General features: G+C 43.6%; 1 protein-coding gene across 5 annotated transcripts in view; it reads right to left on the bottom strand.

Annotated features, from left to right (window-relative positions):
• mapkap1 (MAPK associated protein 1) overlaps positions 1 to 21725 on the bottom strand; it is a 253838-nt gene that overhangs the window by 62629 nt on the left and 169484 nt on the right. For 3 of the 5 annotated variants that reach the window (XM_070862641.1, XM_070862642.1, XM_070862644.1), the window contains one exon: positions 7520 to 7627. The exons of the other annotated variants lie outside the window; for them this stretch is intronic. In XM_070862641.1, the coding sequence (XP_070718742.1) occupies positions 7520 to 7627 (108 nt within the window). The remainder of the gene's footprint in view (positions 1 to 7519; positions 7628 to 21725) is intronic. 5 annotated transcript variants of the gene reach the window in all.

Raw genomic sequence — 21725 nt, 5'->3', positions numbered from 1 at the left:
GGGGGAAGAAGAAGACGAGGGGGGGGGGGAAGAAGACGACGGGAGGGGGGGAAAGAAGAAGACGAGGGGGGGAAGAAGACGACGAGGGGGGGAAAGAAGACGACGAGGGGGGGGGAAAGAAGACGACGGGGGGGGGGAAAGAAGAAGACGGGGGGGGGAAAGAAGAAGACGGGGGGGGGGAAAGAAGAAGACGGGGGGGGGGGAAAGAAGAAGACGGGGGGGGGGGAAAGAAGAAGACGGGGGGGGGGGAAAGAAGAAGACGGGGGGGGGGAAAGAAGAAGACGGGGGGGGGGGGAAAGAAGAAGACGGGGGGGGGGAAAGAAGAAGACGGGGGGGGGGGGAAAGAAGAAGACGGGGGGGGGAAAGAAGAAGACGGGGGGGGGGAAAGAAGAAGACGGGGGGGGGGGAAAGGAAGACGGGGGGGGGAAAGAAGAAGACGGGGGGGGGAAAGAAGAAGACGGGGGGGGGGAAGAAGAAGACGGGGGGGGGGAAAGAAGAAGACGGGGGGGGGGAAAGAAGAAGACGGGGGGGGGGAAGAAAGAAGAAGACGGGGGGGGGAAAGAAGAAGACGGGGGGGGGGGAAAGAAGAAGACGGGGGGGGAAAGAAGAAGACGGGGGGGGGGGAAAGAAGAAGACGGGGGGGGGAAAGAAGAAGACGGGGGGGGGGAAAGAAGAAGACGGGGGGGGGGAAAGAAGAAGACGGGGGGGGGGAAAGAAGAAGACGGGGGGGGGGAGAAGAAGAGGGGGGGGGAAAGAGAAGACGGGGGGGGGAAAAGAAGAAGACGGGGGGGGGGAGAAAGAAGAAGACGGGGGGGGGGAAAAGAAGGACGGGGGGGGAAAGAAGAAGACGGGGGGGGGGAAAGAAGAAGACGGGGGGGGGGAAAGAAGAAGACGGGGGGGGGGAAAGAAGAAGACGGGGGGGGGGAAAGAAGAAGACGGGGGGGGGGAAAGAAGAAGACGGGGGGGGGAAAGAAGAAGACGGGGGGGAAAGAAGAAGACGGGGGGGGAAAGAAGAAGACGGGGGGGGGGGGGGGGGAGATGATGGGGGAAGAGAAGATGATTGGGGGGGGGGGGGGGGAAAGAGAGAAGACGACGAAGAAGCCCCGCACACAGCCGATGCCGGGCTGCCAGGAGTTCTTTGGCCGGGGCCCGCCCCCAGCGAGGAGCCAGGCCTCGCCTCCGAGGTAAGATGCGCAGGCCACCTGGCCGGGGATAGGGGCGACATCCCTTCGGTCTGGAATAGGGTCGTTGCCATGGAGACAGGACGCCGGCAGCTACTGCACACGCATGCAGCTGCCGGCACTGTTTTCGGCGCAGGGCTGTAGCTCCGCCCCCAGCAGCGCAAGTTTTGTTCTATAAATTAGGCGGGCCTCTCCGACGTGCGCCGTTCTAGCGGGCGGCCAAACTTGACCCCTGGATTTGCACTCTATGCGGTGTCAAACCAAATAAGATTATCCCATCTAGGCAGCTCTTTCCGCTTTGCTCTAGATTCATGTTGGGCCCACACTCGATTTTCACTGCCAGTTTAGCATCATTGCGAAGCAGAAATTGCTTTCCAGCACTGTTAAGGCACCCTAAGTCACATGCACTAAAAGTAATGAATAACACTTCACACATCCACATATTATCAGCAACAGCCCTTCAGGTCAGTTTATAAAAGGAGCTTATCCATTTTCAGTGCCATCGTTCAACTGTTTTTTTGCTTCTATAATCTACCTTGATCACTTATTCCAAACATTTTTCACTCTTTGGTAAAGAAGGCTTCCCTGACATCATCTAAACATCGTCACCTGATCGTTATTGGTAGCCTCTCTTCCTACATATTGGCATATTTTAATGTAATAACTTGGGTCCACTTTATAGATTTATGGCTAGATTTTGGCCAACTTTGCGACTGGGTTTTTGCCACGATTTGACCCTCCGCGGCGAAAACCCGGTCGGCGGGATCCTCAGTGACCTCTTTGCGGCGGGGCTTCCATGTACCGCCGGGGAGAGAAGCGGATTGCGTTTGCGTCGCACTTTCGGCTCTCTCGGGACCCGTATGCCACGCCCAGAATACCGACAGGGTCAAACCTGTCGGTACAGCCCTTCCAGCAGCGGTAAGTATGAAGATCTGCAAACAGGTAAGTTAAAGTTTTTATTTCTTAATCATTTTGCAGCGATTTAGTAAGCAAGTGTTTTTTTGAATATGTTTTTTTTGCTTTTTGCAATTCTCCCCCCACCCCCCCCCCCCCCACAAAGATCTCTCTTGCAGCGCTACTGGCCTCGGATTAAAGTTACCGAAACTCGTGGTTTGCGCTGTGAATCCTCGTGCAACACCAATTTTACTTAGAAGTAAATGCCGAAAGTTAGCCCTGAAAACTGTGGCGTAAAATTACCGTTTCCGCAAAAACTCGAAAATCCATCCCTACATACTTTATTATACACTGAGACAAGACCTCCACCTCCCCACTCAAAGTTTTTTTAAAATCTTTCCTTGTAATCTTTAAACTTGGGATCACACTTTCTGCTTTTTTCTGCACTCTTTCTAATGTAAGCACTTTTCTTATGGCATAATGGTCAAAACTGAACACAGGTTTTGAAGTCAGTGCATTGAAAAGCAGCAACATAACTTCTGCAGACTTACATTCGACAATATGTTCCAACATTAAATTCCTTTTTGTTAATAGCTTTGCTGCATATTGAAAGCAATGAGTCTTATACTGCACTCTGGTCTCTACGTCTCTTTGTACAAATTTAATTTCATTTATATATCTATATATGGAAGTTGCTTTGTACATAATGACCCAGAATTTGCAGTCAGCAGCGAAGCAAAAATATTCGCTGCTGGCCCCAAAGTGCGCTCAGCAATCCCTGCGTTGAGACCGTTGGGTTTTCCGACCTGGAATTCAATTCAATGGACTGCAGTGGGGATTCCCTTTGTTCGAACTGCTGTGACGTCAACAAGCTGTCTAAGCAGCCAATCAAAAGGCTGAATTCACACAGGCAACGAAGGAAGTGAGTAAGCTCTTAAAATTCTAAAATAGTTAGCAAGAACAAAAGAAAGATTGGGGCTTTTACATGGGAAAGCCAAACCTGAAATAAAGATGGACAAACTTTTTTTTTTTAATGTTAAAAATGCTCTTTGAAAAGTTTCTTAAAATTTTTAATTTTGATGAAAATGGGCAAATTTCACACTGCACAAAATCTAAAACTCCTTTTCCAGACCCTTAACATTTGTCGAACAGTTAATATGCTGTTAAATCACCAGTCACACCATATCCCTTTGGGTCTAACTTTTAGTGGGGAATTTAACAGCGTAATTACTGCAGAAGAGCTGAAGTTTTCATCAGTTTCAATGATTTGGCTGATTGCACAGATTGCTGGCTCTTTTGAGGGGCGGGGGACGGCACAGCCTGTTTCAGAGCAGTCATTGACAGACCACAACTTCTGATTTTCCAGATGCACCAAATCCCGAAGTTTAGGTCAGCTTCAAAGGCGGAAAGACGGCAAACACTGCCAGTTCGCCATTATCCCGACCACAAATTCTAAACCATTATTTTACATTTCTCAGTATCAATTTTTTAAATGTATTTGCCCAATGATGTAACTGATTTAAACCCTTTTGCCAATAGTCTGCTGCGTCTGCAGTCTCCACTGTCCTTTTAATTTTGTGTGTCATCAGCACCGTTTTAAGTTGATTTCCGTATCCATATCATTTATGTAGATTAGAAAGAGTAGAGCCCCAATCACTGATCCTTTAACCCTTGTAGAACTTCACTTAGCTTTCCCTTCCCTCCATTTTGGGGTCACACCTTTCACGTACTCTTGGTTTACCTATTATTAACCCGTTACTTGTCAGCCTATATTCTTCCTTGAATTCTTGCGGCTTTCAGTTTGAGAAGTCTTTTACATGGCATTTGCAAAAAGCTTTCCGAAAGTTTAAATATATTATTTTATGATGACTGCTTATCTGCAACATTCTCAAATAAGTTGAGGTGATTTGTCAAGCAGGACCTAGCCAATCTAACCCTATCGCTGGCAGTTTCTTATACAGGTAGAATGTCCAAAATCCGGAGTTCTAAAAACCGAAATTGTCCAAAAACCGGACATTGTGTAGATTGCAAGAGTCGTTGTCCGGAATCCGGAAATATTTCCCGCAAATCGGACTTTTAAGCTGTACATACAGTGGATATGTACACATAGTGGATAATGTGAGGTTATCCACTTTGGTGGTAAAAACAGAGACAGACTATTATCTGAATGGTGACAGATTAGGAAAAGGGGAGGTGCAACGAGACCTGGGTGTCATGGTACATCAGTTATTGAAGGTTGGCATGCAGGTACAGCAGGCGGTTAAGAAAGCAAATGGCATGTTGGCCTTCATAGCGAGGGGATTTGAGTATAGGGGCAGGGAGGTGTTGCTACAGTTGCAGGATTCGGGCCATCAGATGTAATGCTCCGAAATCCGGAAATTCCCGAAACTTGGCTCAAGGGTTTCCGGATTCGGGAGGTTGGATTGTCTCCAAAATCTGGAAATACCCGAAAATCGGGCCAAGGGTTTCCGGATTCGGGACGTCGGATTTCTTCTCCAAAATCCGGAAAAAAAATGTAAACCGAAATGGCCTCAGTCCCGAGACGTTATACCTGTACTGGTTAACTCAAGCCAGACTATTTCATTTCATCAATGGAAGAGACATGCCAAACAGCAAATAAAAGGCCAAATTTAGTGGCAGTGTAAGGAAAATTGAACAGAATGAGTGATGCGCAACTTTCCTCTAAATTTCTCCTTCCTTTCCTTGATGAGAGGGTTTGCCATTATGTTTGGCAACCCAGTTTACTCCAGCCGAGATGAAATAATTCACATTGTGGGGAATGTCAAGGGCAGGCCAGCACACAGACTTGCAGCATAGAGACAATTTCAGCCAGTATGCATCCACGCACAGTTCTCTGGCTCCATATTGAATAAGGACTTTTAATTGAGCTGTGGACTGTACAAATTCCTATTCACACCTTTGAACACCATAAACTTGGCATTTGGCATATCTTTATCAATAATTTATCAATTTAATAATTTGTAGCTTAATGTTATTTTTTGATTGTTTGACCAACATACAATGTTTTTAATTAGAACTAAATGGGTTAATTAATACATAAACTTTAATCATTAGGCAAGCAACAACTAATGAAAACTACAGCTTTGCTCGATTTACCAAAAGTTTGCACAACTGTGGGAAATAAAACCTGCGCTGAAGACAACAACTACTTGTATTTATATAGGGCCTTTAACCTCGTGAAACGTCCCAGGTGCTTCACACGAGTATTATGAGGTAAAATTTTGACACCGAGCCGCATAAGGAGAAATTAGGGCAGTGACCAATTGGTCAAAGAGGTAGGTTTTAAGGAGCGTCTTGAAGGAGGAAAGAGAGGTTGCAAGGCGGAGAGGTTTAGGCAGGTAATTCCAGAGCCTAGGGCCTAGGCAACAGAAGACGCGGCCACCAATGGTTGAGCGATTATAATCAGGGATGCTCAAGCGGGCAGAATTAGAGGAGCGCAGATATCTCGGGGGGGTTGTGGGGCTGGAGGAGATTACAGGGAGGGGCGAGGCCATGGAGAGATTAGAAAATAAGGATGAGAATTTTGAAATTGAGGCGTTGCTTAACCGGGAGGCAATGTAGGTCAGCGAGCACAGGGGTGATGGGTGAGCTGGACTTGGTGCGAATTAGGATACGGGCAGCCGAGTTTTGAATCACCTCCAGTTTACGTAGGGTAGAATGTGGGAGGCCAGCCAGGAGTGCATTGGAATAGTCAAGTCTAGAAGGTAACAAAGGCATGGATAAGGGCTTCAGCAGCGGATGAGCTGAGGCAAGGGCGGAGGTGGGCGATGTTAGAGGTGGAAATAGTTATGCTGCGGATATGTGATCGAAAGCTCAGACAAAAATCATTACCAAATCATTTACTCAGGAATACTGTAAGTTGTTAACATTGAACAATTATCAACCTAAAAATTCTGCTGTTCTTGCCAAATGTGGAAAAGTCAAAAACTCCTGATATCTTGTAGATTACAATATTCAGGAAAGGGTCCTCTTAATATTTTGACAAGATAATAGTCTGCATCGGTCATCATAAAAACAGAGACAAATTCTTGTGTTGCATTAAACTACAATAGCAGATCCATGCAAAAAACACATCCTTCAAATAAGACAAAAAAGTTTTTAAATTCCCAATAGTTACTGTGCTAGTCTTCAAGTTCCCTTTAATTTACATGTATAGCACACAAATTACAACGAGATATAAATTTGCAGCTTATCCACATGAAATTCCATTAGACTCAGATATAAAGTTTTGGCATTGAAAAGATTAAAAATTCACCTTTGAGTGGGTCGTTGTGCTGTAAAATCTAATGAAACTGGGTTACCATCAGATTGAGACCCAAGCAATCCTTTCCAAATGTCTCCGTTTCTACAATTTGTTGAGATCATATAAGGTTCTTTGATCAGAAAGTTGAGATCTCAGCATCCCTTTCAAATCCAGTTAAAAGAAATATCAACTTCAATATCCTCTTGTTTTCTACTTTCAATTTGAATTGTATTTGTGTTTCAATGCCGAGTACTGATGGTTGCATCAGAGGAATTGGTTTGGGGTTTGGGGGGGGGGGCAGGAGAGAATTACTGAAGCCTGAAACAGCTGAATGTCGTAGATACAAAGAGAATGTTTTCAATCTTGTATTTCAACTATATATGTTAATTCAGCTCACTCACTCAGCCAGGCTCAGTAATTCCTCCTAGTCAGTTGCTCCGATGAAATAATTAGCACAATGAAACAAAAGGGGGAGGAAAAATCACAATAATAATTCTTTGCAATGGTTAGGTTTTAAAAGGGCTACTGAAGGCAAAATTCCTCATTCAAGTCTTGCTTGTACTTGAAGTGCAAAGAATATCTAAGGTATCTGTCACACGTTTTCCTAAAATCAATGACATGCATTTCCACTATCATCTTTCTGTAGCTAAATTTGGAGTGTTAGCTGTTTTAGGGCAAAATTATTCAGATTGCAAGTTACAAATGCAACAGCACCTCGATAATGGTTAACTTAGGATTTTTGGTAGAGGATTTTAGAATTAACCAGGCTGAGACATGTCACTTCAGAGCTGAAGTTGCTGATACTACATTTGCACTGACACCGTGTTGAAACAGAGGAGATAAGGAGTGCAGAGTCAGTTTTTGCCAAAATTTTCTTCATATTTTCCCTTATTGCACTGCAATGTTAAGGCATGTGTTCCCTCGTCAATCACAGTAGTTTCAAACAATCGTTTAATATTTTACATCAATGATAGTTATCAAAACCTGCCATCTGTACATTGCTTTTTTAAATTAGTAGATTTTTTTTTTTTATAAGTACATTATGTAAATATCCCAAATCTTTATAGTTTAAAAAAAACGATAGACAGCCATTTCAAACATGCATATTTCTAATCTGTGTTTTGCTGACACATGTATTTTGAAAGTTAAGCTTGTTCAAAAGTTAAAAGATCAGACTTACTGTACTCTCTGACCAGACAGAATTCCAAAGCGCTCTGACTCTCTAAGGTACGATCTAAATCTACAGCTACGGTAGGTTCATTTTGCTTCTCAAGCCGATACTGATGCCCTGGAACGAAAAAAAGGCCAGCAAATAATGTGAATGAGAAACTTTCATGCTAATAGTGCAGAAACTGTAGTTAAATCACTTCAAAAATTAGTGTATATATTCTCTCCCCCATCCCAATGCAAAAAATGCCATAAGCTGATTAGAATGTATTAAGCATCTATTCAATGAAACCAGTGGGAATTTTTATTTTGTGGTCAAGACCTAAAACGGTAAACTGCTCCATGTGCCAAGTTTAACTCAACTTAGAATGTGAATATGAAGTGGCATTTCTGCCTTGTTGTGCAGCAATTTACAGCAGTCTGCAGACATCAAACTAATTTAAGTCGATTTGGAATATCTCTTATTTTTCTCTCCCATGGTCCCCATCTTCAATGCAAAACCAGATTCTCTGACTCCAGGAAATTCTGCCCTTGGATGTTACAGTTCCAATCAAAAGTCCCATTCCATTCCTCTTCCATTTATTTACTCAACCCATTTTTGAGTAGTTTTTAATAGCTGCTTATCTGCTCAATTTGTGGCATCATCGACAACAAGGACATACCAAACTCAAATTTAAAATCTTGCTTTTGTCCCTCACAAAATGAAGTAGTCTTTTTGCATCAATGTTCTCCCTCTCCTGAAGGTGCTTAACTCTTGCTGGGGTATGATTCCATGTGCCAGTCGCCCTCCAGTACCTCGCTCAAGTAGCCATGTGAACTTAGGCATTGGATGCTGGGAGGCGGTTGCATTGCAGGATAAAGCTGATCTGGCCTCACTGAATGTCCACACATAATGCTTTTACAGTAGGTGGGACTGGCGCAACCCAAGGTCCAGGAGTACGCGCTGAGGGACGCACTAAAGGTTGGTGCAGTCGCCGCAAAGACACGATGGGGAAGAGCCATAGTTTAAGGCCCTTCCGCCACGGTAAACCCAGGGGATGGAATCAGACCCCCCTCGGGCTGTACTTGTTAATCTGCTTGTATACATAGAGCACCATGTACTGAAAAATACCTGTGTTGTGCCATGTATAATGAAAGTCTCTGCACTGTTTAGTAACTTGTAACGAAATGTAAATGTATTCCCATCCGTTCTGTGTACTGCTTTCATCTGCATAGTGCTACATGTAACGTGATTCGTGATCGGTATTGAAATGTATCCTGGAATGTAATGTCAACCTGTTCTCATCTGCTCCATGTAATACCCTCATTTGCACCGTACTACATGTAACGTGATTTACGGATTGTACTAAACTGTACCTTGAAATGAAATGCACGCTGGTGCATTGTATGGAACTGCTGTCAGCATCCAAACGAATTGTATGGAATTGCTGAGCGCAAGGTACTGAGCTATTTTCCAATGTATTGTAGAAACTTTATATGAATAAAGTATATTTTTGGAAAAAAAAAGTGGGGCTGGTGCTGGATCGTGACCAGAGATATAGAAACATAGAAAATAGGTGCAGGAGCAGGCCATTCAGCCCTTCTAGCCTGCACCGCCATTCAATGAGTTCATGGCTGAACATGAAACTTCAGTACCCCCTTCCTGCTTTCACGCCATACCCCTTGATCCCCCGAGTAGTAAGGACTTCATCTAGCTCCCTTTTGAATATATTTAGTGAATTGGCCTCAACTACTTTCTGTGGAAGAGAATTCCACAGGTTCACCACTCTCTGGGTGAAGAAGTTTCTCCTCATCTCGGTCCTAAATGGCTTACCCCTTATCCTTAGACTGTGACCCCTGGTTCTGGACTTCCCCAACATTGGGAACATTCTTCCTGCATCCAACCTGTCCAAACCCGTCAGAATTTTAAACGTTTCTTTGAGGTCCCCCCTCACTCTTCTGAACTCCAGTGAATACAAGCCCAGTTGATCCAGTCTTTCTTGATAGGTCAGTCCCACCATCCCAGGAATCAGTCTGGTGAATCTTCGCTGCACTCCCTCAATAGCAAGAATGTCCTTCCTCAAGTTAGGAGACCAAAACTGTACACAATACTCCAGGTGTGGCCTCACCAAGGCCCTGTACAACTGTAGCAACACCTCCCTGCCCCTGTACTCAAATCCCCTCACTATGAAGGCCAACATGCCATTTGCTTTCTTAACCGCCGCCTACATATGAATGACGGTCGACTTTCCCCTCCCAACCCAGAGGCACTAACGCACATTCTAGTGCTCGAATCACTGGTCGCTGGCGCAGCACGGACCAGAGATTTAACCCGGTAACTTGCTGGCAGCCTGAATAGGTCAGCTGCTCAATCGGAACCAACTGAGCCACCAGGGGAATCTTATGGTGTCTTCTGAAAATTAAGTACAATTCTGATTCGACTTACAATCTAGTAATAGATTCAATGTTTGCAAACTAAGATATTGGGGATTTTGTTGAGCTTTCAAGTACCACTGTAGTAGCACATACCTTGCTCTAGCCATACACTCGCCGAGAGTGATGAGGTTGCCACAGCGCACCGTATGATTGTCACTGGGTTTCATGTAAACAGATAGCGAGCATCATTTACAAAACAATGCAACTTTAATTTATTAGAAAGCTTTAAAAGTAACAGATTGAGGGAGTGAGTGGTGCCGTTGATAAGGACACCCATTTTCTTCCCTCTTGGCACTTGGATTTGAACCTAGCCGATCCCAGATGAGATAAAAGTGTCCTGTCTCTGCTTCTACAAGAGCAAAAATGAGTTCACCAGTCTCAACATTGTTCCAGGGAGCACAAGTCCTCATGGCACAAAAATGAGCAGTTTTACTCAAACGCCATGAAGATGCTGGGAGAAATTAGTAAAGGGGTGAGCTTTCTGCAGCGGAGATTGAAGTGCATTGTTGGGGTAATGTGAAGGAATTACCTTGCAGCTAAGCTGTCCCTGTTTGACATTGATAATGGTGCCAGAACTAGAAAACAAGTTCCAATCCCCAGCATGTTAACATTTGCATAAATATCACATCAAAAGATAAAATAAGGAAAAGATTTTTTTAAATTATAATATTCCTCACCACATGCTCTGCACTATGACACTTTTGATTTTTACAATTCAATGTTGGAAGAAAATACTCCTTTAAATTTCAGCAAACTTTCCATTTTAGTAGCTCTGAAGCTAAATGGATTTAAATTGTCATTTTCCCAAGAGCCATTTATTTTGGTGAGCTCTATTGATTTTTTTTAATTATTTGGGTGCAGGAAATGCAGCTATTTCTGAATAATGGTATGTTTCTATTACAAATGCACAACATGAACCAGCACCTTCAAATGAGCCTATTTAGTGATTCAAATAACATTTCAGAATGATTCTGTAACATGATCATAAACTATTTCTATTAGGAGCATTCTTCTTCAATTTCATATTTCTGAAGCATCGGATCCAAAATATTTTATTTTGATTATACTAAAACAATCTAACCTTGTTTAATTAATATAATTCACCAAATTACCCAAATATTACCAAATCTGTCCAATTTGTATATAGTGTAAAAATGCTGCTTTAATCTTTGATGGCTACAGTAACACAAGCTGTCTGTGTAAATCAATATAAATTCTGCAAAGTGACAGATCATAATCTGTAAGACACTTTAGGATATTACATGTCAACTGAGGGTTTTACCATACGAGACAGCAGGCACATTATTGCAATTGTAGAAAAACCTGTGTATGCTTAAACATGCTACAGCACAGAACCGACAGTGCGCAAGTTTTTGCAGACAATAAAAATCTCACAGGCTGTAGCGATGGCAGCCCTTTGGAAATTGCCCATCTCTAAATTACTGCAAAGGTCTTGCCTTAAATACAAGAAAGGTCATTGGCTATGGTTATGTATGATTACTGTATGCATTTAACTTGTGATAAGACGACACTTTTGTAGAGCTGCGCATAACTAAAAACACATTTTTCTTTTCCCTTCATTGCAGGTTTTCCAGCAGTACCCATATTCAACATTCCCATTACTTTACAAAATTGGATAAGATGCTGCTGTTTGCTCCAGTATTGTAACAATGGAATCCACCCTTCTGTTTGGGTGTACAGTTTAGATGACTCTCCGTGCAGGGAAAAGGCAGAGGTTATACTCTTAACAAACCTGACTTAAAAAAAATTCTGAAAACGTTTTAGAAACACAACCCATCAATTCTAATTTTTAAACTTTCACTTTCAGTCAACAACAGAAAAAGGTCCTTTCGAACTTTTATCTTCACTACAATGTGTTGTTATCTTGTGGTGGTGTCAGGAGCTTTATCTCTCTTTCAACTGACAACACAGACAATTCAGTTAAAATTGGAAAAGAATCCCACTTCAGTTGAGTAAATAAATAATCAATACTCATCTAAATGTAAATGAGAAACTAGCCCCCTCTGATAACAGGGTGCTTATCAAAGATCCAATTTTCTCCAGACAGTTGGATGCAACCAAATCACCATCATCCAGTCTTAAACTAATGGATAAAAATTGTAACTAAACTGAGCAGATCACCAGAGATCAACTAAGTTTCAGGTTTTGGCCACTTCACATTTAACTAGGTAGGCTATCACTCACTTTCTAAACCCTTCTGGCCTGCTTTTCCCTGTGTGAACCATTCAAATCAGCTGTGGTCTTTTTACCAATGTGTTAAAAATAATACTTAGGAACATTGGAACCAAAGCTGCAAATGATGATGATGAAAGCTGCTTTCCTGAAAGGAGGGTTGATCTTGGTAAATAAAAACTGCAAACAACATTGCTTATTTTAAAAAAAAAGGACAGGGGAAAAAAAAAAAGTCAAATTTGAGTCCATTTAGATTCCGGTATTCATGTTTCAGGAGTCTAATATTAGATTCAATGAGCCAACAAGGCTAAAATGCTGCACTGTCAATATGGTAAAAATAATGTTCTGCCACTCGATGCCAGTAACATGGTTTGTAAATATAAGGCAACATCGTATTCACAACAAAGAATGCAACTGAGGATTGCCCTTCAATTGCTCAGAGACACAACTTTTAGCATTTCAATGTCAATGGTAGGGCAGAACAAGAAACACAGTTCTGAGATCGATGAGTGGCCCCATTTCATTTAAGAAACACAAAAATCAGCCTGAAGGGTGGAAGATGTCTGTGCGTGGATTTTTTTAATGCGTGGTGGCCGTTGCACACCAGCCACCACACGGGCTTGACAGAGCTCGGTCTTGGTCCAGTGGCAAGGATTACCCAAGAGGACTGGAGACCAGCTCTGCTGCACAGACCTGGGCATCCAGGTTAAGACATTTTCAACCAGTAAGTTACGAACAGTAAGTACGAACAGCAGAACATGCGCGCAGCTTAATACTTAGCTCTTCCAATATAGTTGCATTTGTATCCTGTAACTAAATAAAATAGAAACTCACGGCACATAGCTTTCAGCTCCAAAATTAAGAGTTTTAAAATATTAATAATTCTCTTACACTGTATAATGCTCACTGCTCAAGTCTCTTCAGGCAGCAGATAGCCCTGGAGAAACACAGTTAAGATGGCCTGTAGTTCATGTCCCGGTGCTGCCTAAAATCAGCACTAGCCAAATGCACGTGAAGAATTTTGCAACTGTTTTGTCAAGTGCTCTTGCAAGGGGGAGGGATGTGGAAAGGGGTCACTGCATCATCTATTCTGCCCAAGAAATGTATCGAACTTCAGTTTAGCAAGGAGTTGCAATAGAGCTAAATGTGAAGTACACCAGTTTATTTGCTTTGATTTGAAGGAATCCTGAATTTACTTTCAATATCCTTAGCGATCGGTACCCCACTTTCCTCCTGCCGCTCTTTCTGCATTCAGTTCTATGTCATGGAAACAAAATGCAGAGCGACAGGATTTCCAGTGTGTCAGAGGTTTCTGACACCTGCTCCAGTGCCGTAAAACAACTCCACTTTAAACCAATTCCAGCTAACATTCGACTGACAGCTGAAGTGATCTGGGCTGAAAACCTAACTCTCAGTAAATCTAATATAATGAATATTTTTAACATACATTATATTGCCTTGGGAAAGATACATTTCATGCTGTAAACACTTCTACTCGCTGTGTTAATATCCATCGAAAAAGAAATGGTTTTCACTGCCAAATCAAATACACTCATGATAGTTTGTTTCTGCTTTTCAATCTATTTCAAGTATGTGTCATATATCACTATTCTAACCATATCTAAGTTTGAGACTATGCAGTGTATATCAAAACAAAGAGCTTCTAGGAATGATTTGTTTCAAATAAAAAGGAATATCTGAGTGTGAAGACTTTTATAACCACAGGGTTTTTGTTTAGTAAATCAAAATGAAAGGTAGATTACCAAGCAACAGTGTTGGTTCTACATAAAGCAAATGCAGAGTTCTTTTCTTGGGGAAGATCCTTCTGGTTTTTTGCAAACTAAAACGGAGATGTGTGACGAGACAGAGAATATCAACCTTCAGAAATTACTCCACCTCTTTTCCTTCAGAATGGATAAGTGGCCAGCGAGAACATATACTGGTTAGCTCCAACTATCAAGAGTAGAAAGAATACAACAGGATAAAAGATGAGGTTAAAACAATATGCGCAAGCTTTTATTTGGGGAGTAGCATCTTTACAACCGCCCTACCAATAGCTAAACTGAGCTGCAGAGTAAATATACTTGGAGAATATGGAGAGAGGTCAAAATGACCTTCACACAAATCCTCCAACAAATTAGAAAATGTAGTTGCTGCCAATATATTTCTGTAATGAAGTGTGCCTTAATAAAGAAAGGAAATGTCTCCATACACAGACTATATTATATTCATATTCAAACAGCCACCAAACCAGCTTTTGCTTCCATATGTAGCTGTAAATCTCAGTCTTTCTGGCATACACACTTGGGTCTATTTCAATTCAGTAACTTTGTATACAGATGTCTGCAACTCAAAGCTTGTCTGTCAAGAGTAAAAAGGGTTAGAAAAAAAACAAAGGAGGAAATTAGCTGTTACATAAAAAAATATAAATTTCACTTTAGAAAGGCTATAAGCAGTACTTGCAGTATAAAATTATTTTTACAAGAATCGTAGCCTCCAAAAAGACCACTGCCTGTGGCAACAACTTCAGTGGTTAAATGTCAGCTGCGGGTGGGAGGGGAAGAAGCAAAACAGTTTGTGCAGCATTCCATTTGCACTGGATAGAATTCTTGTCTGCTTTAACTCACACAAAACACGACATACACTCTTGATCGTTAATAGCCTGATTCTGAAGAGGAACATGGCAACCTTCACATAGTCCTCTCAAGTCCTCCAACACGTCCAATACCATCTACATGGCAACCAAATTCTGATAGAGGGCCTCCGGGTTCAAAAAGCAACAGTCAACAAAAGCCTCATTCTTAAAAGATGGGCAAATAACTAGTTCTGGCTCCAAAAGAGAGAGAATGTCAATCGTATTTACAGCTTTTTGAAGATTTTGGCATGCTGATTGCTGACGTCAGCAGCAATGGCGGTGGGAGGCACATCCCCAGTGGATGGCGGCGATGGTGCTTCTAAGGAAAAAGTGATCGTGGAGGACAATATAGGCCAGTCAAGAGTCAAGCAACCGTTGCCACTTCTGGACATAATGCAAACTCGGAACCAAACCAGATCTTCCTATTCTTCATATTGGTAACAAGCTTAGCTCATTAAGGAACGCAGAGAGGAATGACAAGAAAAGCTGGGTGCAAACGATCAACTGTTGCTAGAAAGAGAGGTAAAAGCAATACAGCATTATGAAAAACAACGAAGAATACAAGAAGAAAATGGAAGAACATAGACTAAAAGGAGAAAAGACAGCATATTGCTGTAGAAGGAACACAAAAGAAAGACTTCCAAGAAAAACGAACATGAAGTAGTTGCATGCATCACAATTGAGAGAAGTCAGAGGATAAAACAGAAGTCCAAAAGAGGGTCATGGTGTGGAGCACTGTACAGCAATGCAACAATCAATATTACACTTTAATATACAATCCTGCTTCATTGAGCCACATTTCTAAAATGTATTGCTATTTTAAATACAAAATTAATCAGTGAGTTCCAACGCAAGTAAAACCAAATGACATAACGGTGACCTCACCATGCTAGATTAAACCTTACACCAGACAGATTTTAAATCTGCTTCACTTTTACCTTCCTTACAACTCAATCTCTCTCCAGGAAAAATAATTGTCAAAAATAAATGAACCTGTACTTTGTTTTTACTTTCTTGCAGTCGCTTTTATTCACCTCCAGTTCTTAAATAGTGTTTCAATTTCTTTGTTTGTTTAAAAAAAATACATACATGCATTCATGCAAAAGTGCAGCCAAAACCAACTCCACTTAGGAAGAAATCTAGCAGTACAACCTCTCATATTGCTATGAGAACTCACCCCTCTAGCTACAAATTTTGGTGGAATGTGTATAGGGATGTAATTTAACAACACAAATAAGGATATGATTATTCTCTACATCTCCAGACACATCGTAGATAACCTAAAAGGTTACACAATTGGATTTCAACGATTCCAGGTTTGTAGCAGTTTAAGCATGTCCTAATGTAAGTCACTCAAAGTATTACTGTAAATGGAATTTATTTTTCTCCTCAACTTTCTTTGCCAACTTTCTCTCCTTCCCTCATGATGGTGTAGACCCTTACCTAGGATAAGATTCCATGGGTGCTGAATACCCTTAAATACCTTTTCCAAGTGACCAGTGAGCCTTGACAGTGAATAATTACAGGCTATTTGATCAATCTAAACCTATCCTCACACATGCCTTCAAGTGGCTCTTCCTCATTTATTCTTTTCTCTTTTGTAAAGGATAGTTTTTCCACCCTTCCCCTCCTCCTTACAATATAGGGGCCAAGTTTGCTCCTGTTTTTTTGGAGCAATTGGTTTGGAATGGAGTATCTTAGAAATTTGAATTCTCGGCATTTAGTTTGCTCAAGTTCGAGTCAGTTAGAACAGTTTCACTTTGGAACAGAATTTTTTTTTCTAAAGGGGGCGTGTCCGGCCACTTATGCCTGTTTTCGAAGTTTAGGCAGTGAAAACTTACTCCAAACTCACTTAGAATGGAGTAAGTGAAGATTTTTGTACGTTCGAAAAAACCTTGTCTACACGTAGATTACAAATTAGGCTTAGGGAATGGGGGGGGGGGTTTAAAGGGAAGTTTACAAACATTAAACATTTCAGTTTTACAAATAAAGAGCCATCATCAATAATAAATGATAAATACATCAATAAATCAACCAATAAACCAACCAAAAAAAAATAAAAAATTAAATTAAAAAAAAAAAAATCAATAAAACAAAACATTTTCTACTTACCGACTGCAGCACCGGGAGTCCTCCAATAGCGTGCTGGGGATGGCCCCCCCAGTGTCTCTCTGTCTGTCTGTGTGTCTCTCACTCTCCGTCTCAGTGTCTGTGTTTCTGACAGCGAGGGAGGGGGAGAAGGGGGGTGGGGAGGGGAGTTGGAGGAAGTGGGGGGGGGGGGGGGAAGAGGGAGAAGGGGGGCGGGGAGGGGGAGAGGGGGGCGGGGAGGGGAGAAGGGGGGCGGGGAAAAGAGGGGAATGGGGTGGGGAGGGGGAGGAGTTGGGGGGTGTGGGAGGAAGGGAAGGGGAGGGAGGGAAGGAAAGGGGAGGGAGGGAAGGAGAGGGGAGGGAGGGAAGGAGAGGGGAGGGAGGGAAGGAGAGGGGAGGGAGGGAAGGAGAAGGGAGGGAGGGAAGAAGGGAGGCAGGGAGGGAAGGAGAGAGGAGGGAGGGAGGGAAGGAGAGAGGAGGGAGGGAGGGAAGGAGAGGGGGGGAAGGGGAGAGAGGGGGGGTGGGGGGGGGAAGGAGAGCGATGGGGGGGGGGGGGGGGGGGGGAAAGAGAGAGAAGCATGCTGAACGGCCGGGCCCAAGACTTCGGGCTGGATTTACAGGTAGGTGGCGTCGGGTCTTGGAGGGGGGGGGGGGGTGGAGGGGTCGGGTCGCGGAGGTGGTCTGGGGGGGGTCGGGGGGATCACAGAGCACAGAGGTCGGGGAGGGGTGGGGTGAGCGGAGGTTGGGTCGCCGGGGGGTGGGGAAGGAGCTGAGGTCGAGTCGCGGAGGTCCGGTGGGGGGCGGTGGAGAGCGGGGGTCTGGTCGGGTGGGAGGAGCCTTATTCACGCGGCCCCAGTGAGGCCATTCGGCCAGGGCTAGGGGCTGCATGCTTTGGGTCCCTCCCAGAGTTTTGGGCGCCTGGAGCGACTGCACATGCGTGCCCACTGTAACGCGCATGTGCAGAGGTCCCGGCACTGTTTTCAGCGCAGGGACCTGACTCCGCCCCCTACAGCTCGTGCTGCGCCGCGCCCAACTCCAGAAGCCCTGCAGGGAGCCGGAGAATAAGTATGTTCTTTTTAGGCGCACTTTCTGGCACGAAAAACGGGTGTCCAGGTCCGAGCTGCACAGTTTTTGGCGCGGCCCGAAACTTGGGCCCATAGAGTGCATGTGCCTTCAATTTTCACATACTGGTTTAAGTAAATATTTACTGTAATACTGGTAGATTTTATTACAAATTCAAACCAAGTTGTTCAAATGTTGTAAATGGAGTTGTCGAAGAATTTGTTTGAGGTTAGTGGTATTTGGATGGTGGTCTTTGATGTACCATGGAAGGAAGGGGAGTATAAAAGTGAATGCTGTGCAGGTTTGCCATTTGATACTTTAAAAGCAATAGTCTTCAAATTAAAGTATTCTTCCAACACAAAAGGATATACTTTGGTAAATTAAAAACATATAGAAAATAGAAGCCTTTATGTTTATATAAAGCAGATGTTTTAAGTTAAAATTGATGGTAAAAAGCATAACTCACGTGTGGAGCAAAGGCAGAGTTGATTATTAGTCTGTTCATGACTATGGAAAATGCAGATCATGTCTCTAAAAAAGCTGGCTTACATTCAAAACTGCCTTTATTCATAATGTAATGATTCTTCATAAATCTGTGGATTGCCTGACATTTAAAATAAACTCTTGCGATATTTGTTCGATTCCAAGATGCCATTTTAACCGGTCATAAAAGCTCACTGCATATGCATCACAACTGCATAAGAATCCAACACAATATTGTGCACCTCGGGCAGAACTAGCAACTTTGGTGGGGGGGACGTAAACGGCCATTGGTAGATCTGCTTGGTGCCTGTTATACACCCAGCCTTCAATGGAGAGGAAAACCGGGTGGAAAGTATAATGGGCAGCTGCTCACTACCGGCCACTTTCACCTCCCAAAGTTAAAAATTCCACGCCCTAGATTTGGGTGGCGGGTGCAGCGGTGTACATTAAATAATATTTACACACATTAGGTTTTCTTACTATATAAAAACAGAGAGTAGAAAAGTGAGCAGATGCAATTGGTGAGGAAAATCTTGTTCCTGAACCTTTACACCAAAGACTGATCTACCAGAGATAGGAAAGCCTATATACAGACTACCACGGTTTATATCCAATACCTACATTTAACTGTCAACGGCTTACGTCATCTGCAGGGTACCAGACCAACACAAACCCAATGCTTTAGTGATCATTTAGATTTCTGAGACATACTTTCCAATCCAACCCTAACGGGTCAAAGACATGTACAACGTTTCGAATCCGACTGTCCGAAAACCAGACATTTTTGGGGCAGCCAAGATGGCGACATCGGGTGGCGAGGAAACCGGTAAAAAACGCAGCGCAAGGGGGCCGCGGGTGGAGAGAATTGGCGGGCGGTGAGGAGCGGCGCGCGTTGGCATGCCAACAGCGAGGTCTGAAATCCGGAAAAATCTGAAAACCGGCACGGTTCTGAGGTTGTCGGATTTCAGACATTGTACGTACCTGTAACAGTCTTCAAACACCTTGCTGGCACTTTATTCCATGTTTAGATGCTTATTAGAGATAAGGCCATTCCCTTTCTGAGGGATTAAAAAAATGTTACGGTTAGCTGTACATATTTGAAAGTGTATCTGCCTCCCAAGTGAGGTTTAGGATTTTCAAATGAAAAAGGCCAGGTCAGGTGCAGCAAACCTGCATAAGTTCTCAAATTCTAAACAACTTTCAGCAAGCCACATCCATTTGCTCTATGGTTTGTTTACTTGACTCTGAGAAAGAGACACTTCAAGTACTGATATACCCTCTGTTGAGGGAAATTTTCTAAAAATATGTTCTGGGATATGTTTGGTTTGATGAGTTAGCCCTGAAATTCCACTGCCCTGGGGCCATGAATTGAGCATTTTCTGGCAGGATATGGCCAGAATGTGGGGTTACGGAGAGTCCCCATCCCTTCTTTTACCATTATAAATTCCAATAACCGGAAAGAGCACATAATGCGTAGACATATCATGATGTCATGCAAATGAAGAAAATACATCAAAGGACACATTTCCTGCACCTGTGCCAGAGTAAAACTGGGTGTAAGAATTGCCTCGAGACCCTGACATCCAGCACCAAGAGCCATTGGAGAGAAATTTAAAATTCCCTTTACCTTCAGAACCGTCATTATCATCTATCTGCTGGAAACAAAATACTTTTGACCCATCTATCCACTCCAAGTACTGTTCTATATTAAAAACTTTCTTTCACGACGCTAAAACACATCAAAGCCATCTGGCTCATTGACTACCCTAGCAAAAAAAAAAATCACCAATGACATCCTTTGCTACTATGTCCATGACCCATTTTCTCTCTCAATGCTCGAGGACATTCAACATGGCCGACTAATCTGTTCCCCTCTAATGGCTACACGCCTCCTTGTCTCTAGGTCACCAGCAAATCTCTAGCTCCTGCAGCCATCTCTAAAGTGACACAAGATTACATGCTTAGCAACTCCCTCCCACCCACCCAGTCCTTTTGTTCATTTGGATTCTGCCCCTCAGGGAAAGTGTCAGTTTCCATATGTATGCCAATCATATTCAGCTCTACCACTACCATAACTCTCAATTCTGCAGCCAAGTCTGTGTGGTCACACTGCCTATCTGACATAGAATGGTACCAGGGACGAGGGTCTTCGGTTGTGTGGAGAGACTGGAGAAGCTGGGGCTGTTCTCCTTTGAGCAGAGGAGATTTGATTGAGGCATTCAAAATCATGAATGCTTTTGACAGAGCAAGTAAGGAGAAACGGTTTCCAATGAAAGAAGGGCTGGTAACCAGAGGACACAGATTTAAGATTAACAAAAGAACCAGAGGCAACATGAGGAACATTTTTTTTTAAAAACACCGAGTTGTTGTGATCTGGAATGCACTGCCTGAAAGGGTGGTCATCATTCATTGGCAGTCCCTCGGAATCGAGGAGGACTTGCTTCCACTCCCAAAGTGAGAGCCACAGACCCCGTTACAGCTGGGACAGTCATTCGTGGAGGGAAGGGGTCGGTAGGGCTGGTTTGCCGCGCGCTCCTTCCGCTGCCTGCGCTTGGCCTCTTCATGCTCCTTGCATTGAGCCTCAAAAGAGTTCAACGCCCTCCCGGATGGACTTTCTCCGCCTCGGGCGGTCTGTGGCCAGGGTCTCCCAGGTGTCAGTGGTGATGTCGCACTTTACCAGGGAGGCTTTGAGGGTGTCCTTGTAACGTTTCCGTTGTCCTCCTTTGGCTCGTTTACCATGAAGGAGCTCCGCATAAAGCATTTGCTTAGGGAGTCTCGTATCTGGCAGGTGTACTTTGTGGCCTGCCCAGCGAAGCTGATCGAGTTTGGTCAGTGCTTCAATCCTGGGGATGTTAGCCTGGTCGAGGACACTGATGTTGGTGCGCCTGTCCTCCCAGGAGATTTGCAGGATCTTGCGGAGACATCGTTGGTGATATATCTCCAGCGACTTGAGGTGCCTTCTCTACATCGTCCATGCCTCAGACCCGTACAGGAGGGCGGGTATTACTACAGCCCTGTAGATCATGAGTTTGGTGGCAGATTTGAGGGCCTGGTCTTCAAACACTTTTCTGCAGGCGGCCGAAGGCTGCGCTGGCGCACTGGAGGCGATGCTGAATCTCCGCATTAATGTCTGCCTTTGTTGATAAGAGGCTCCCGAGATATGAGAAATGGTCCATGTTGTCCAGGGCCGCGCCGTGGATCTTGATGATTGGAGGGCAGTGCTGTGCGGCGATGACAGGCTGGTGAAGGACCTTTGTCTTACGGATGTTAAGCTTAAGGCCCATGCTTTCATGTGCCTCAGTGAAAGGGTGGTGGAAACAGATTCAATAACAACTTTCAAGAGG

This window comes from Pristiophorus japonicus, chromosome 20, assembly GCF_044704955.1.
Source record: "Pristiophorus japonicus isolate sPriJap1 chromosome 20, sPriJap1.hap1, whole genome shotgun sequence".
NCBI lineage: Eukaryota > Metazoa > Chordata > Chondrichthyes > Pristiophoridae > Pristiophorus > Pristiophorus japonicus.
This window is presented reverse-complemented; position numbering and strand designations above follow the sequence as displayed.